The sequence below is a fragment of the Caenorhabditis elegans genome, chromosome IV (genome assembly GCF_000002985.6).
Source record: "Caenorhabditis elegans chromosome IV".
NCBI lineage: Eukaryota > Metazoa > Nematoda > Chromadorea > Rhabditida > Rhabditidae > Caenorhabditis > Caenorhabditis elegans.
This window is the reverse complement of record NC_003282.8, coordinates 10,847,103-10,864,315: the sequence shown is the minus strand read 5'-3', so window position 1 is coordinate 10,864,315 and position 17,213 is coordinate 10,847,103. Positions and strand designations below refer to the sequence as shown.

At 35.5% G+C, this 17,213-nt stretch overlaps 5 protein-coding genes and 3 non-coding genes across 11 annotated transcripts; 5 read left to right on the top strand and 3 right to left on the bottom strand.

The window, feature by feature from the left end:
* Positions 1-83: 83 nt before the first annotated feature.
* Positions 84-2,914, bottom strand: rbm-22 (Pre-mRNA-splicing factor RBM22; the record flags this gene model as incomplete). Of its 2 annotated transcripts, NM_069613.9 has the most annotated exons (5): positions 84-354; positions 405-545; positions 1,416-2,041; positions 2,459-2,718; positions 2,793-2,914. In NM_069613.9, the coding sequence occupies 5 exons, from the start codon at positions 2,901-2,903 to the stop codon at positions 266-268; spliced, it is 1,227 nt and encodes a 408-aa protein (NP_502014.2). The 2 variants fall into 2 exon arrangements, with proteins under 2 accessions (NP_502014.2, NP_001293970.1); NM_001307041.3 differs by lacking the exons at positions 1,416-2,041; positions 2,459-2,718; positions 2,793-2,914 and having other exon boundaries at positions 266-354; positions 405-486.
* Positions 2,915-3,031: 117 nt separating this feature from the next.
* hars-1 (Histidine--tRNA ligase) lies at positions 3,032-5,359 on the bottom strand. Of its 2 annotated transcripts, none has more exons than NM_001028202.5 (5): positions 5,241-5,359; positions 4,300-4,851; positions 3,843-4,251; positions 3,347-3,795; positions 3,032-3,297 (listed from the first exon to the last, which is right to left on the bottom strand). In NM_001028202.5, the coding sequence occupies exons 1-5, from the start codon at positions 5,346-5,348 to the stop codon at positions 3,241-3,243; spliced, it is 1,575 nt and encodes a 524-aa protein (NP_001023373.2). In that variant the 5' UTR covers positions 5,349-5,359; the 3' UTR covers positions 3,032-3,240. The 2 variants fall into 2 exon arrangements, with proteins under 2 accessions (NP_001023373.2, NP_001023374.1); NM_001028203.7 differs by lacking the exon at positions 5,241-5,359 and adding an exon at positions 4,897-4,999 and having other exon boundaries at positions 3,034-3,297.
* A 460-nt stretch (positions 5,360-5,819) lies between these two features.
* T11G6.2 (Sugar phosphate exchanger 3) lies at positions 5,820-8,837 on the top strand (the record flags this gene model as incomplete). Of its 2 annotated transcripts, NM_001083233.4 has the most annotated exons (8): positions 5,820-5,831; positions 6,253-6,374; positions 6,418-6,589; positions 6,810-7,136; positions 7,181-7,378; positions 7,430-7,673; positions 7,720-7,985; positions 8,380-8,837. In NM_001083233.4, 8 exons carry the CDS (start codon positions 5,820-5,822, stop codon positions 8,545-8,547), a joined length of 1,509 nt encoding a protein of 502 aa, NP_001076702.1. In that variant the 3' UTR covers positions 8,548-8,837. The 2 variants fall into 2 exon arrangements, with proteins under 2 accessions (NP_001076702.1, NP_001076703.1); NM_001083234.3 differs by lacking the exon at positions 5,820-5,831 and having other exon boundaries at positions 8,380-8,831.
* mir-8208 lies at positions 8,136-8,197 on the bottom strand. Its single transcript, NR_131606.1, has one exon. It is a non-coding gene; the product is annotated as a pre-microRNA mir-8208 (primary transcript).
* A 241-nt stretch (positions 8,838-9,078) lies between the features above and the next one.
* Positions 9,079-11,647, top strand: T11G6.3 (Major facilitator superfamily (MFS) profile domain-containing protein). Its single transcript, NM_069610.6, has 9 exons — positions 9,079-9,207; positions 9,684-9,855; positions 9,907-10,425; positions 10,475-10,548; positions 10,597-10,690; positions 10,762-10,837; positions 11,060-11,325; positions 11,417-11,485; positions 11,539-11,647. The coding sequence occupies exons 1-9, from the start codon at positions 9,107-9,109 to the stop codon at positions 11,593-11,595; spliced, it is 1,428 nt and encodes a 475-aa protein (NP_502011.1). The 5' UTR covers positions 9,079-9,106; the 3' UTR covers positions 11,596-11,647.
* Positions 11,648-12,382: 735 nt separating this feature from the next.
* T11G6.4 (Major facilitator superfamily (MFS) profile domain-containing protein) lies at positions 12,383-14,420 on the top strand. The gene is made up of 9 exons (NM_069609.8): positions 12,383-12,493; positions 12,643-12,808; positions 12,856-13,182; positions 13,233-13,317; positions 13,364-13,473; positions 13,518-13,591; positions 13,635-13,804; positions 13,849-14,114; positions 14,158-14,420. The coding sequence occupies exons 1-9, from the start codon at positions 12,387-12,389 to the stop codon at positions 14,350-14,352; spliced, it is 1,500 nt and encodes a 499-aa protein (NP_502010.3). The 5' UTR covers positions 12,383-12,386; the 3' UTR covers positions 14,353-14,420.
* Positions 12,894-12,914, top strand: 21ur-15057. Its single transcript, NR_056578.1, has one exon.
* Positions 14,421-16,719: 2,299 nt separating the features above from the next.
* Positions 16,720-16,904, top strand: T11G6.11. Its single transcript, NR_131605.1, has one exon. It is a non-coding gene; the product is annotated as an Unclassified non-coding RNA T11G6.11 (non-coding RNA).
* The last annotated feature ends 309 nt before the right edge of the window (positions 16,905-17,213 follow it).

Sequence of the window (17,213 nt, the reverse complement as noted above, 5' to 3'; positions counted from 1 at the left end):
GAAATTTCAGGAAAGTTCTTTGACAACATGAAAATAGGAAAAAATGGATTTGACCAGTCCAATAAAATGATAATATCAGAATTAGAAAGTTCGAAAAATGTTTATTGTAAGAACGAACATGAGACCGAAGAAGAATAATTAGGGAGTTTTTTCAGAAAAGAACGGAAGATTCTTTTTAAAGTTTGAACAAAACACAATAAAAATGGAAAGAAAAATTACAGAACGAGGACAGAATGAAAAGGAAAGTGATAAACTAATTGAAAATTTACTCAATAACGTCACCCTTGGCGCCAAGACGGGTTGGATCTTGACTCGGATAATAAATCGATGATGATGATGACGCACCGCTTGATTCTGGAAAATATTTTAATACTAATATTCGTCTTCAAAAAAATAAAACTGACCTCCAGCCTTCACTGGCCGTACATTTGGTACAACAAGACTTCTTGGCGCAGCGAAAGTTGGTGGCGCTGGTGGACGTGGCATTGATCCTGTGAATCTTTGTTGTGATGATGTTGAAGGGGCGAGACCATCTGGCACTGGCACTGAAAATTAAAATATTTAAGAAAATGTACATGGAAGGGAAACATGGGAATGTGGAAATAATGATTGTTGGAAGACTGGCGCCAATCCGCTTTTGAAACATGACACCTAACCTAACTGCCAACAATAGAAAACGAAATAAAGAAACATTTTTCTCTTTAGGATTGGTTGAAAAAATCTTCTTTTAGAAACAATTTTTGGTGTGTGGAAAACGATGCGATTAAAAATTGTTCCCTTGAAGAGAATTCACATCAAAATTTGTCACAACGAGAGGTTTCAAAAAGATTCAGTGCCGACCAGCAATTCTACAAAATATGCCAGTGTAGCATGTTTTCCAAATATTTTTCAAGTAAATTATGTGATCGAATATACATAAATAGAACAATATTTTCTTAATCTCTGAATCAAGGGTGTCGGTTTTTCGATTTTTTTTTCTAAAATCGACCATTTCGTTTTTTTTGTTGATATTTCGAAGAATAGCTTAAAATTTCGGTAACTGTTCTTCTTATTAGAAGAAATTTACATGTTTTCATTAACATAAACAAAATTTGATTTAAAAAAATATATTCTATGGTAAAATTTCTAAGAATTTCTATCGATTTTCGATTTTTAGTAAAATCAAAAAAAATTTCGCTTTTAGTGTTTCGAGTTTCTGAGCAATTTTTTGATGATATTATTGCTGAGAATAGCTTTTATTTTAGTTGAACAATTAAAGAAGTGCTCAAAAATTATTGGAACGTCATTGATTTTCTATATTTATTCAATAAGTTTTAATGAAAAAGATTGGGAGAACATGCCAAACTGGCGCATTTTGATTGCAAATAATCTGTTCAAAATTATGTTTCTATTGTTGAAATTGAAAAGAAACTTACAAATCGGTACTGATGGTACTGGAGTAACATAATTTGAGTTATCTGCTGCTCTCTTGGCCTGTGGTTCTCCCCATCTAATCGTCAATCTTTTTCCTTTGATAAAAGTCTTGTTGAATGATCTTTCAGCTGCACGTTCGGCAGCTTCACGAGTTGTAAACTCAATAAATGCACATCCTTTCTCTGTTAGCACACGAAGACAACGAATATCTCCATATTGATAAAAGAAATCATTCAAATCTTTTTCGGTAACTTGCTGAGCTCCAGACGGACCCAGATTTCCAATGTACAATGTAGTGATAGTAGTGTCTGCAGGTGGAGAAAGAGTCGGAGCAGCAGCTGCACGATTGAGAATCTTCTCAGCGACTGGATCATTCGTTCCGTAATAACGATCACGAATGTTTTGACGGGACAATGGATCATCTGGATCGGTTGGCTTCTCGTGGCGATATGGGCATTCTTCTCCTCTTTTACATTCTCCTTTGACAAAGAATGAGCAAATGTGTGGTGCATTTCGTTTGTAGTATGGTTGAGTACGACCCATTCTACGAAGACGATCGTGTGCCGCCTGATCCATGTTATTTGCGATTTGTGCAATCGGCTGAGTTCCGTCACCTTGTCCAAGAGTTCTGAAAAAAAAAGTAATTTCATTGATTTTTGTCCATGTAGAAATAGCTAAAATAAACTAAGATGTGAACTAAGGGAGTCGGTTCCTTGATTTTCAAGAAAATCAAAAATATAATATTTTCCTTTTTCGATTCACCGGTATTTCGGTAAAAAATTCGATTTTTCGAAAAATAGCTTGAAATTTGACTATTTTTCCTCTTTTTAGAAACAAAATTATATGTTTTCCTGTTTTTTCTCATCAACATATCATAAATAAATTTTGATTTAAGAAAGTTTTTGTAAATTTTCTGCACTCTTTTTCCAATTTTTTGATATTCTTTGAAACAGAATCAATTTTTTTCGATGTTTTTTCCTAGGATGCGAACTTATTCCTTAATGTTTGTAGCAAAACATCATCATAGAAAATATTAAAGACGTACCTCTCCACATTTTGCAAAAAGAAATCGCGATTTGCTCCTTGTTTCGGGATATTATCAGCAATTTGAAGTTCGTGATCACGCACTTGGACAGGCAATCCATATTCCAAATCGAACATGCATGTCTGGCACACATTCTTCACTTTAGCACATGTTTGACAAAGTTCAGTGTTCTTGTAACGAGCTCCCTTTCCTGGTTGCCATCTGAAGGTGGTGAATGGGCGCTCACAGATTTTGCATTCTCTGCCATATTTGTCCTTCATCTGAAAAATGTGAATTAGAAGGAAAAACTATAGAACGAAAATGTCTAAAACTTTAAATTAAATAATAAACTTACCATTCTCATATATGGATTATTTCCGAGACATGTCTCACAGAGAATTGGAAAATCTGAATCTTCCCAATTTTTCCGGTTGTATTGCGAGTAAGAAGACTTTGACATCGACATGATGGCAAATTCTGAAATAAATTATGAACTACGAGTTCTTTTAAATCTGTGAAAACACAAATAAGAAATTTGAGTAAGGATTGAGAAACCTTTCAATCAAAATAGAAAATTCTAAACCAAAAGGAAATGTGATAAGTTCTGAATTTTCAAACCAACAAAAATAAATATGAAATCTGGAACAAAAAAAGGAGAAAAACAAACAAGTCAAACACCGACTATGCAAAAATCAATAAAACAGGAAATATGAATTATGATGACTGGAAAGAGGGACATAAAAGCTGAAGTGAGGTGAACGCAGAGAATTAGAAAGCTAAGAAAACAAGAAATTATCGATTGTTTAGAGGGCGGCAAGAGTGTCACGAACGGCAGTGATCAGCTGGTCGAGTTTAATAGTCTGAAAATATTTAATTGTGATATCGGAAAAATTATATTAGAAAAATTACCTGTTCGTCTCTGGTGACCACATTTCGCAACTTGACAACTCCATCTTTAAGCTCCTGCTCTCCAATAACAATAGCAAGCGGAATACGTCTTTCCTCAGCATACTGGAATTGCGTTAACAATTTCGGATTAGCCTTCAGTGCCATTTCAGTCTTGATTCCAGCAGATCGAAGCATCTTTACCAACTTCTTGCGATCCCTGACCAAATTCTTTTGAGCAGATGCAACATAGACTTCGGTTTGCGTCGTACGAATGGCAACTTTCTGTCGAGCTTCCATGATAGCAAACAGACGTTCGATACCAAAAGAAACACCGCAACATGGAACATTGGCTTTTGAGTCGAACATTTTAACCAATCCATCGTATCGTCCACCGGCAGCTACTGATCCTACTCCGACTGGTTGTCCAGCAGTATCCTCTGAGTTTTCAACAGCAGTTCCTTCAAGAGCTTCTGAAATTAAACAATTTGAATAGTCGATTCAATATTTAAAAACATACTAGGAGCGACTGCTTCATAGATTGCACCTGTATAATAATCAAGACCTCTGGCAAGGGATGGTTCGTATCGAACAGTGGTCACTCCATCGACATTGAGGTACTCAATTAACACCTTCAGTTCTTCGGCTCCCTTTTTAAACTTGTCATTTTGCCCGAGATCTGGGAGTTGTGACATTTTTTCAAGAAGTTCCAAATTGTTGAGATCGCTATTGAGCTCTCGGAATCGAACAAGTTCTCCCAGCTTTCCAGTCTGCTCTTTAGTTAGGAACTTTTCATTAATCATTTCTTGTTCAACATCTTCCCATGGAGTTTTGTCAAGCTTATCGACCGATGAGCAAATTGTTTTGAAATCTTTAGCAGGAATACCGGAAACGGCAAACATTCCTTCGAGGATCAGACGGTGATTGAGCTGAAACAACACAATTCGAATTAAAATGATTGTTAATAAATGCCTTACATTAATGAAAAACTCTCCAATTTCCAGTTTCGTGAGCAACTCATCAACAATTCCCAGACACTCAGCCTCCGGAAGCATAAGGTCATACTGTCCGGCAATATCAAAATCGCATTGATAGAACTCGCGGTACCGTCCACGAGACATTACAGGTTGATCTCTTCTGTATACTTTCGCAATTTGATATCTTGTAATATTCGTGATTTTGTTCATTGCCAAGTATCGTGCAAATGGAACAGTGAGATCATAACGCAATGATAGAAGCTCTCCTCCTTGATCTTGAAGATCATATACAAGTTTTCCTCCTTCCTCGCCATATTTTCCCATCAGAACATCACGAAGCTCGAATACTGGTGTATCAATGGTCTCTGCACCATATCTATTGAATGTTTCAGTGACTGTCTGTAACACAGAATTGCGAAGAGCCGATTGAGCTGGTCCGTAGTCACGAGTTCCCTTTCCTGTTTTCAGAACAAACTTTCCGGGTTTTTCGGGTGCACCGGTCTCGCCTGCCTCCTTTCTTTTCGCTTGCATCAGTGCGACTTTCTCTTTGATCTGAAAAAGCATGTATTGGTGGAATTTCATGTTATTCAAGAATACTCGTCGTCCACTTCTCTGTGCATATGCAATCCGCGGTTTTACAGTTTCTTCAGCCTGCCGAACTGAGAAAGCCAGCCTACTCGTAATAGTTCGAAACATTTTACTGAAGATGTGAAAGTTCGTCACAATTTTATGAATTTGGTGAGAAAACTATGCGGATTGCAAACGCGTTTCATTAAAATAGAAGATCAGACATGAACGGGTATCCTTTATTTGTTCAAAAATGCGAAAAAAAACGATACATGTAAAAAGTCTATCTAATTTTGGAAATTAAACGATTATTTGTTTGTTTCTGACTGAATTTCGTTTAAATTAACAATGTAGCAAAAAATCGATAAACTCACAATTGCTTGATCGGCCTTGTCGAGTTTTAGCTGTCGAATTTCGTCTCCAAGAGCTTGAGCCTCTTGCATGAGAATTGCTTTTCTTTCGGCGGTCATTTTAGATGACATTATTGTGTACCCTGCAAGTTTATTTGCAAAATTGTTCAAAGATTAAAAAAAATGCAAAAAGGAAACGATGAGGAACGGATTTCGAAATTAGGTCTAACAGAGAAAAAACAGAGGGAATTGAGAGAGTGCGGTAGTCCACGTTTGCAATTACACGAGACAGGACTGGGGGTCAATAGGAATAGTCATTTTCAATTTTATCAACACGTGTGGGCTGTCTCATCAAATTTGATATCGAAAATTGAATTTTGTTTCTCTCATTAACGACTTTGAACATTTGATTATGGGAATTTTTTAATTATAACGAAATAAGTGTTTGCAATATTAATAATTTTAAATTAAATTTAAATAAATAGGAAACGCGATTTCGAAACGTAAGACACTTAAAAATTGGATAATTAAATAGTTCAGAAAACGCTCATTCAAAATACGGAATCGCCTCGAGACCCAACCGGTGAACCATATGCGCCTTTAATGCTAGTTACGGTAAAATTTAAAGTTTTACGCCCACTTTTTCTACAACTTCTAGTATTCTATGAGATTTTTTGATTCAGTTTGATGAAAAGTGATAAAATAAATTTTAAAAATTGCTTTTCATAAAAAGAAAACAAGATTTATTATTCAACCATTATAATTTCTGAAAATCAATACTAATGCATCATCTACTTTGTTTATGTTTTCTGTGCCGCAAGCTTTCTGGAATATTTCTGTTTGTTTATGTATTTATATCCATATTCACATGACTTTGTACTTGTCAGCTTCGCAATATCATTTCCATATTTTTTCATGCATCTCTTTTAGCAATAGAATCACAATAATTCATTTCCTACCTCCATATCTATTTTCGCCTCCAAAAATTAAACAAGTTTCCATTCAATCATATTTCTTCCAATTTCAACAATTTCAGGGTGGTCATATGCCGAGAATCAGACTCAGGAACGATGTAAGCTCCAGCAGTTTTTGGACGAGAATAACTGGTCAAAAATGGAGCAAGCATCATGTTTTTATATTTGTACATACTTTTATGAGGTTTGATTGATTGTAAATAATATAAGATTAATTATTTTTTTAGTTATGCAATGCTTCATGCCACTCGGAAAACATTGTCTACTGTTAAACCATCACTTATTCACACATGGATCTCAAATACTTCAACACCCGATGGTCCAGTATTTCCATCTCAACAAGCTGCAGCTGAATTCTTAGGTGTTCTGGATACAGGATTCTTGGTTGCATATGCAATTGTAAGTATAACAATTTGAAATTTCGAAATAGATTTATTTGACTTGTCACAGGAAAAAATCATTCCCAGTTAATTGTACACTCAATAGGCTCCTTACCAAAAATTGCGGGAAAAGGTGTGACGTCATTTGTATTTTTTTCCTAGCATCTCATAGTGACTTCACATAATTCCAAATATTTCCCGAAATAGAATATTCAAAATACCCAATTTCCAATATTCAGGGTCTGTACATATGTGGAATACTTGGAGACAACTACAATCCTCGTCGCCTTCTAACAGCTGGAATGATGCTTTCTTCAATTATTGTATTCTGTTTTGGATATCTAACTGAAACTTTTCATTTCTACTCTCCGATGGTCTACTCGTTTTTATGGATTTTGAATGGGTTTATTCAATCCGTCGGGTGGCCTGTTGAAGTCTCTATTATGGGCAATTGGTTTGGACATAATGCTCGTGGAGCAGTTATGGGAGCTTGGTCATCGTGTGCAAGCGTTGGAAACATAATTGGAACATTGATAGCTAGTTACACTCTTTTTCTGGGATATCAGGTATTTGGTTACATGGTAATTGTGTAACATGATCAAAATTTCAGTACTCATTCCTGATTGCATGCTCCCTTTTATTCATCTACAGTTTTCTTGTATTCTTTCAACTTCCATCAGCTCCATGGGAAGTGAGTAGTGATATTCTACCAGAACAAATGGAAGAGGAAGAGACTGATGATGAGCCTACAGAAAGACCACCACCAATTGGATTCTTGAAAGCTTGGTTACTTCCAGGTGTTATTGCAGTACGTTGTCATACACCGATTTCGAAAAGTTACTCAACTTTTAATTTTCAGTATTCACTGGCTTATGCGTGTCTGAAGCTTGTTAATTACGGTTTCTTCTTCTGGTTGCCATACTACCTTCATGCTGGCTTGCACTGGCCCGAATCCTACGCCGACTCACTTTCCACGTGGTATGATGTTGGAGGAATCGTGGCTGCTGTGCTCGCCGGAGCCTTTTCGGATCACATGAGATCTCGAACCCCAGTTGTGTTTATTATGCTGTTAATGGCAACTGTTTCACTTTATATTTATGCACGTAAGGCCTCAATAAAATGTTCGAATCTTTCAATCAGGAGTTTCAGATTCCCCCGAATCCTACAACTGGAATGCATTCCTCTTACTCGTCGCCGGATTTTTCATCGGAGGACCGGCCAACATGATCTCAAGCTCAATTACGGCAGATCTCGGAAAATGTGATCAACTTCGTGGAAACGCGGAAGCTCTTTCCACAGTGACGGGAATTATTGATGGAACTGGAAGTATTGGAGCTGCAATTGGACAATGGTTTATTCCATCGGTTCAGCATTGGTTTGGGTGGGATGCGGTGTTTTATGGATTTATTGTCATGGTACGGTTCTTTTTTTTTTTAATTGAGAAAAAAGATCTTATAAAACAATTCAACAAAAATCAGGAAAAAATGTAGTTGAATTTCCAAATCTGGCAAACTTGCATGTTTGAATGTCCTCCAAAATAAGAACTTCAAGATCAATCAGAGATTAGTTCCGCCCATTCCTGAACCAATTAGAAGTGGGGTCGCTAATTGGTTCAACTGTGGGCGGAGCCATGCGCTGATTGGTCTTGCCGTTCCCATTTTTGAAAAAAAAGGTTGATTTATTTCATTTGTTCCTGATTTTTTTCGAAGTTATTTCATGATTTTTCAGAATTTTTTAAAAACCATTTTTGTTTTGAAGCAAAAACGTTATTCGCTTTTCTTCGAAATTCTCATTTTCGTTTAATTTCAGATACTCTGCACCGCCCTTTGCTTGGTCCCAGTTCTTTGGAAAGAGCACAAAGAGCGCAGAATTCATCGTTCCGAAGAGGTAGATTCACTGTTACAGAGTGATTCCGATGAAAATTTAGCAGATGATATTCAGGAAATTAGACGAAGGCCTACTAATGCAATTGTATAATATGTGTCAGATGTTTCATAGCAGAAGTCTAGTTATTTTTTAGCTCAAGAAATAACTTGGTTTCTATTTTTTATTCCCGTTTATTGGGGTGTCAGTGTCTAGACATGGAACAAAGCGGACAGTTTTTAGTGTTTTTGTCTTTTTTTTTTTGGGTTCATCTGTTCTGTAAACATCGTGTCTTCTTTTGCCGCCAATAATAGAAAACACTTTTTGATTGTATATAAAACCCTTTCACTGATTCCATCTTTTTTCAGCATCATAAAAGAATAAAAACATATTTATTGAACAAACCGCGAAATTCGCCAAAATAAAACATCATACTGGTACAAGTGTGGTACATTGTTCAATAAAATACAGAAAACAAAAAAGTAATTTCAAAGAAGATACAACACTTTTTTATTGAAAGATCGCTTCCCTCCTTCTTTCATCGCCTGATTCTATTTTGTTCTTCGTGTCATCTTACGATTAGTTTGATAATATAGAGGACCGGTTCTCTCAAAGACTTCCGTGTCATTTCAATTGAATTTCGTTGAAGTTTGATAACTGCGTCAAATTGGAAATGCCCAATGTGCTTCCCAGGCAAGAGAGCTTTGTGACAAGAGTTACTGGACAAAAATGGACGAAATATCATGTTCGAGTCTTTATTCATACTTTTATTATGTGAGTTGTGGTTTGTGTATTGAACTATTAAAACAGTTCTGTCGAATTTTTAGTGTTCATTTCGAAAAACATGTTTCTCAAAAACTAAAATAATGTCATTCTTTGTTAATTCGTTAAAATTTATTTGAAAAGTTCATATATTATTTAATAAATGTTGCAGTGGTATCGAAGTAGTTTAAAGTATTTTTTAACTTTTTAAGTTTATAGTGTTTTTGACATTTTAAAATTGACCTGAATTGAAATTTTGAACTTTTGAAAAGTCGACACATTTTTGGTATTGATCAGTTATGATATTTGGTCATGTTGGACTTTGAATTTTAGTAAAACTTCCTTATAAAAATACAGTATAGAAATTATGCTCACTCAAGCAAAAATTTCAAATACACACATGCAATATACTAGTTATTTTCACCTCTGTCCAAACTAACTGAAAAATAATGACAACAATTCTGCTTTGTATGGATTGATATTTTCAGATACGTGTTGATTCATGCCGCTAGAAAAACCTTGTCAACTGTAAAACCATCTCTTATAAATGTATGGACAGACAATTCATCATCTCCAGATGGTCCTCTATTTGATTCTGAACAGTCTGCAACAGAGTTCCTGGGAGCTTTGGACACTGGTTTTATGATAACTTATTCTATTGTAAGATACTTTTTTTTCAATTTCCAACACTTTGATATATATATATTTCAGGGTCTCTACATTTGTGGAACACTTGGAGATCACTACAATCCTCGCCGAATTCTTGCTCTTGGAATGGCTCTTTCTGCAATTTCTGTGTTCACTTTTGGTTTTGTTACTGAAGTTTCGCATTTTTACTCTGCACCTCTTTATGCAGTTCTTTGGATATCAAATGGATTTTTCCAATCTGTGGGATGGCCGTTAGAAGTCTGTATAATGGGCAACTGGTTTGGAAAAACAGCTCGAGGGGCAGTAATTGGTGCGTGGAGCACTAATGCAAGTGTTGGTAACATTTTGGCAACATTGATTGCAAGTTGGACAGTTAACATCGGATATCAATATCCATTTCTGATAATTTCAACAGCTCTTTTCACCTATAGTATTATTATTTTCTTCAATTTACCATCTGCTCCATGGGAGGTGAAACAACAAATTGAAGGTTCTGATATCAAGGAAATTCCTAGTGATGATAATGAAAGACCACCACCACTAGGATTCTTCAGAGCTTGGTTACTTCCTGGAGTTCTTGCAGTGAGTGTGAAATATTTTGAACTTCTAATGCGAACGTACACATTTTCAGTTTGCCATCTCTTATCTTTGCCTAAAACTTGTAAACGATGGTTTCTTCTTTTGGCTACCATTTTACTTGCACAAGTGAGCTTTCGAATGAACATTGAGTGAGCTAAACATTCTCGTTTTCAGTGGACTCAACTGGAAAGAATCCACGGCTGATGGTCTTGCTGCCTGGTATGATGTTGGAGGAATCATTTCGTCCATTATTGCAGGAGCACTTTCGGTAACTACTTTGTTAATTTTATGAATTTGAAATGTTGTAAATTTTGAAGTCTAAATGAAATTTGATTTCAGGATAGAATGAAATCGAGAACAATACTTGTTTTCACAATGCTTCTCTTTTCCACAGTTACCCTATTTGCGTATGCCCGTGAGTTCTCATAAATATTTTTGAAAAAGTGATGAACCTTGATTAATTTGATTGCCCAACTTCGGGAGCTCATACCTTGGATGTCTTTCATTTTATTAAAAAAATTGTCAACTGGCAAAATATATATTCATTATTTCAATAACTGTTAATTTAGATATTTACTGAAATGTTTGAAAACGAATTTTGAAGCTAAATTTGTATAGCAAAGAAATTATTTTTCAGATTCACCAATATCTTACTACTGGAATGCATTCATTCTTCTTATTGTTGGATTCTTCATTGGAGGTCCACTTAATATGATTGCCGGATGCATTACTTCAGATCTTGGTAGATCTGAAATGCTACGTGGCAACGCAGAAGCCCTTTCAACAGTAACTGGAATAATTGATGGTACTGGAAGTGTTGGCTCTGCAATTGGTCAATGGCTAATCCCATTGGTACGAAATTGGCTTGGATGGGATGCCATATTCTACGGGTTTATGATTATGGTAAGCTAAAAAAATAATTAGAATAATATTACTTTTAGGAACAGATAAAGGTTCTTCAAAAATACAAATATTTAAAGTATCCCAATTTCAGGTTGTGTGTTCTGCTCTATGCATTTCTCCAGTTATATGGCGAGAGTGGAAAGAAAACAAACACGAAAAGGTGAGCACAATATTGATCAGTCTATGCAAATATTAATTTTTTTTAATTTTCAGATCTCACAAAAAACCGATGATCAAACTTGTCATAATGTTGAAATGAATAAATGCTAGTTGAATCTCAAATAACTAATTCTTTGAACTTTATATAAATTGTTTCACTTTTCCTCATCCAACACAGCACACCCAAGATTGCAAGCAGCGCAACTGACGACAAACCTCACACTGTCTGCGTCTCGTTGGAAGATATCCACATAATATACACATAGAACCACCAAGAGAACACTTTTCCTTTTCAATACTCTTCCTGTTCTACTTCTTTTGTTTTCAAAAAGAAACATCATAAAAAGTTGATGAATCACAGATATTAATGAACATACATGCCAAGTTTTTCAACAATTGCCCTTTTTTTTAGAATTGCAGAAAACTGAACTTCTCTATTCTCTAAACTGATTTTGTGAACTCTCGTAAAAAGTATGGCAAGAGAACACAAATAAAAATTTTCACAAAATGTTTCTTACAGTGCTCACCGTTTGGAATTTCGGTTTTAAAACAACATTGTTCGAATAATACTTCTAGAAAATTCCTAAAAAATGTATTTTGGATTTTATCAGACGTACCAAGTTAAATCATATTATAATCATGCCTCTAAGTTTCCTCCCCAACTAAAATTTAAAAAATTCTAGTTTACTGTTTTCTTTTCCTTTACGTTGAATCAAACTTTATAAGACAAATTTAGAAAAAAAAATTGTTCGAAATGTTTGCGTATACAATTTTTATATGAAAAGTTCAAATTGGTAGCACAAACAATACTACCTGAAAGTTTCTTTTTTGCTGCATTTTTTTCAAATTTCAAACCTCTTCTCGACCCTCAAGTCTCCTCAAGTATTAATTTTTATAGGCGTATGCCTCGAATACGGCCGCGCAGTGGAAATGAAGACTTCCTAACAAGAATCACTGGGGAAACATGGACCAGAAACCAATATATAGTTTTTATTCATACATTTTTCAGGTAATTTTTTTAAAACTATCCTGAAATTCTGAACAATACTGAAAAGATACAAAATCAAAAATGGAAAATGCTCTTTTTTAGAGCTTTCGAATATCTGAAAATTTTCAAAAAAACTAAAAACTATCAACTTAAAGATGTTAAACTTACAGCTTTGCCATGATCCATGCAACAAGAAAAACGCTTGCCACAGTAAAACCTTCAATTATTCACACTTGGACCAGTAACTCGACAGGAACTCCATTTATGGAATCCGAAGAACATGCTACCAGATTCCTAGGAGTTTTGGATACAAGTTTCATGATAACTTATGCAATTGTAAATAATACATTTATAAATAGAATTTAAAAATATTTCTGTTTCAGGGTTTATTCGTAAGCGGAACTCTTGGAGATCATTACAATCCCAGAAAAATGTTGAGTTTTGGAATGGCAATGTCTGCGATTTCAGTTTTCTGTTTTGGTTTTCTAACAGAAAAATATCATTTTTATTCTGCACCCCTGTACATTTTCCTATGGATTTGCAATGGATTCTCACAATCTGTTGGATGGCCAATTGAAGTTGCAATTATGGGAAATTGGTTTGGAAAAGACGCACGAGGTACTGTAATGGGAATATGGTCCGCGTGTGGAAGTACTGGAAATATCATTGGAACATTGATAGCTAGTCATGCATTGTCCCTAGGATACGAGGTAATTATTAAAACTACTACATTAGTTAGTTATGGATAATGGACTTTCAGTACCCATTCCTTATAATCTGTTCGTTGCTTCTTGGATACAGTATGATTGTTTACTGGCAGTTACCTTCAGCTCCTTGGGATATAGGTGAGCGTTTCTAATTATTGTTAGTCTGAAAATTAGTATTTTAAAGATCACAGCTTCCCACATGATTCGGAAAATAAAGAAAAACAAGAGCTTCTTCCAAACAGACCTCCGGCTTTAGGATTTTTCAAAACTTGGCTAATTCCAGGAGTGATCTCCGTAAGTGTCTTGAATCTCTTTCGAAAAATAATTAATGTTTTCAGTTTTCTCTGGCATTTGCCTGCCTCAAATTTGTAAACGACGGGTTTTTCTTCTGGCTGCCCTACTATCTACATGAGTGGGTTTATATTTTAAAGTGTTAATACAAAACGCTCTTTTAGCGGTCTCAACTGGCCAGAGACATTTGCAGATGCTTTATCGACATGGTATGATGTAGGAGGAATCCTTGCATCAGTGGTAGCAGGAGCTGCATCTGACAGAATGAAATCAAGAACCTCATTAATTTTCTACATGCTCATCGCGTCGTTTGTGTCGTTGTATATTTATTCACGCGAGTGCGAGAACTTATTATTAAACCTTAACTCGAAATTTCAGAATCCCCAGCTTCTTACTCTTGGAATGCTTTCCTACTTCTTGTAACTGGATTTTGTGTTGGCGGGCCACTTAACATGATATCCAGTTCAGTAGTGGCAGATCTTGGTAAAAGTGACAAGTTGAAAGGAAATGCAGAAGCACTTGCGACAGTTACTGGAATAATTGATGGAACAGGAAGTTGTGGATCTGCGATTGGACAATTTATGATTCCAAACCTTCAACATTGGTATGGATGGAACTCGGTGTTTTATGGATTTATGGCTATGGTAGGCAATTGAGACCCATGGACAAATAAATTATTGATTTCAGATGGCTTGTACAACTATTTGCATAACACCAGTTCTGATCAAAGAAAAAAGAAAAAGACATAAACTGAAAGCACGAGAAGATAAAGCACTTTTGAACTCAGATTCGGATAGTAATAGTGATTCAGAAGATGATTTGCTCCTGAATGATCAAACAACTAGAAGGAAACATCACGGAACAACAAATTCATTTATTTAGAATTTTAAACGGGTTTTCAACTATTCTTTCATATCTTTTTGAAAATAAAATACAATTTTGTGGAATAATTTTCTTTAAAAACTTTTTAACCTCACAACTTTCACCGACAATAACAGTCTACAATTTGTCGTAACTTTTAAAGCAACTTTTGCTAATTCGCGTTTATAAAGTTACTGAAGCAAAAAATTGATTTTTTGTAAATTTTGAATGAAGAATCTATTTCTTACATCTTGCTAACAATTACTATGTAAACCTACCAAATATCATTTTAGAAAACACGAGAGTTTCATCGCAGGGCAGAAGTCAACCAATGCAACCGCAAAAAGGCCAAAACCCATATGGAAATCAACCCAGAAATTTCAAGCTGATTTTTCCCCTGTTTCAAGCTGAATCGCAAAGGAGGGGCTCAGAGAGTGCTCCGGATTTTTTGGGCTTCGGCGATGCTAAGATGGTTTGCATCGCCCGGTAACAATTCGACTTCCTACACCCTCCCCTACGTCACGCTGTAGAGATTTAAATCAAATCCTGAACAAATCCGTTCAAATACGGCCAGCTATCAAAGCTATCATACAATGGAGTGTAAATGAGCTGAATGCTCGGTATCGTGATATCGCTGACAAGGAAGTATTTCACCTTACTATTACTTTCAAACTTCAGAATGAAACTCATGGCATTTGAAAGAAGACCTTCTGAATAGATCACTCTAAAAAGGTGATTGAGATAATTGCCAAGCATCATCCTCACATACTTTCTCAAAATGAAATAAAATTGGATAAACTGCAGTTAATTGACTTCAAACTGTACAATAATAAAATGATCACGTTTTGAATCAATTATCTATCGAAACTGACGCCGGCTTAAATATCACGAACGTCTACAGGCCTTCAGAGTAATCAGAACCTCCTCTCACTGACGTCATTCCTCATCTGTTCTGACAGTGGAAATTGCCAACAGAGCAGAATAAGGGAATCTCCATTATTTGAACTACAAACATGATTGTGCAGTGCCCAGTAAACGTTGAAGTCTCTAGCTGAAGGACCGAAAATGCAACAGAAGCCACGGAAAGTGCCCATTTCTCAGTCAATCATCGTCGATAACTGGACATAAGAACTCCCAGAATGATTCCCAGCCTCTCAGATCCATTGCCTCTCAGCTCTCAGTTGACAGCTGTCTGCCATCCTGAATTAAACAATTTTGATAATGTTTTAACTTTATTTTCATTAGTTTTTTAAAGAATTTTTCAAAGAGAAAAATAGTTCGAAGTACAAAGAAAAAAGAAGAAAGCGTAAGGAAAATTCCTTACCCGGGAACGTCGGAGACGTTCCGATTCGAGACGTCGGAGACGTTCCGATTCTTCGTGTGAACAGCTCCATTCTGTAGGACACTGCTTGTTATCTGCATGTATCGAGCGTTCCCGGGTAAGAAATTTTCCTTACGCTTTCTTCTTTTTTCTTTGTACTTCGAACTATTTTTCTCTATGAAAAATTCTTTAAAAAACCAATGAAAATAAAGTTAAAACATTATCGAAATTGTTTAATTCAGGATGGCAGACAGCTGTCAGCTTGCAACAATAACTCAATGCTGCAATAACCTGCTCCAACTGCTTTCTTCTTGTGGGAAGCAAGTTCCAGACCGCTCAACTCCACTTTATTTCTGAACGAGCCACGAAACGTGCAAACCCCTTGATGTAGCAATATCGAAAAAAAAAAGAAAGATAAGTTTGACTGAAAACAAAAAGCATCTCCATGTTTAAAAATATTAGGAGTTACAAATTTACAAAAGTATTTCGAAGTACTTTACTCTCACTAAATAGTGTTTGGAAAGTTCCTTGAAGATGAACAGCGTTGCGGGTCTTAGTCCTAAGACTTTATTTCTGAACGAGCCACGAAAAGTCCTAAACTTAGACGTAATTTTGTTATTAATCGTACCTTAAGTACGCAATTAAACAAATTTTGACACGACACAACCGATCATAATCTTTTCTTAGTTTCTGTTCTTTAAATGTTCATTTTTTCCTACTCTCCTCATCTTTACTACCCTTTCCTTATCATTTTTCTTCTATAAATTGTGTTTGTCTTCTGTTTTTTATTGTTTTTTTTTTAAATATTTTATGTGATTACTGGTTTTCACCACGTCTCCGAGAGAGCGTAATAAATAAATAAATGTTGTGATAATATGAAGATAAATCACTGAAAATCAAAAAATACAGAATTGAGAAATGAATTAATTTGACTTGATAATTGATAACAATCTGAAAAATTAAAATAAACTTTTAGGGTTTATTCCGTGAAACTTAATAAAAAGCAATCTTGATAAGACTTGCTATATATACGAGAGTTTCTTTCACTTTGTTCATTCAGTTTGGTTCTTCTGGTGAGCAATGGACGGTCATATGGAGCAACTGCACAAGAAGATGGAACGTGTTGTCTGAGCTCTTGTGCTCAGACTCTTGAGAATGGAAACAGCTTGGACTGTTTGGGATGGGAAGAGAGGAAGACGAACAATTAGGAATTCTTGGTTCAAGAACTCTTCGGTTCAGATAACTGAGAGGTAACTTTGATTGAAATAAATGGTTTTTGATACATCTGCGAGTTCTTAAAAGTCAATAAAGTATTTTGAAATTGTCAAGGTATTTGGTCTTGTTTTGTTCAGAAAGTTTTAGGAAAATTGAAGTTATCTAATGTCTGCTTTGAACATATAGAGGGATGTCAACATGTTTTTCAATCGATACTTTCCATCGAAAGTACCTAATAGTACCCATACATAAAGTCGTTGAAGCGGATATGGCTATGGTTAACAGAAAAGTGGTTTATTATTGAACTTTTCCCAGATGTCAAATCTTAATAAGATTGATTGTTTAT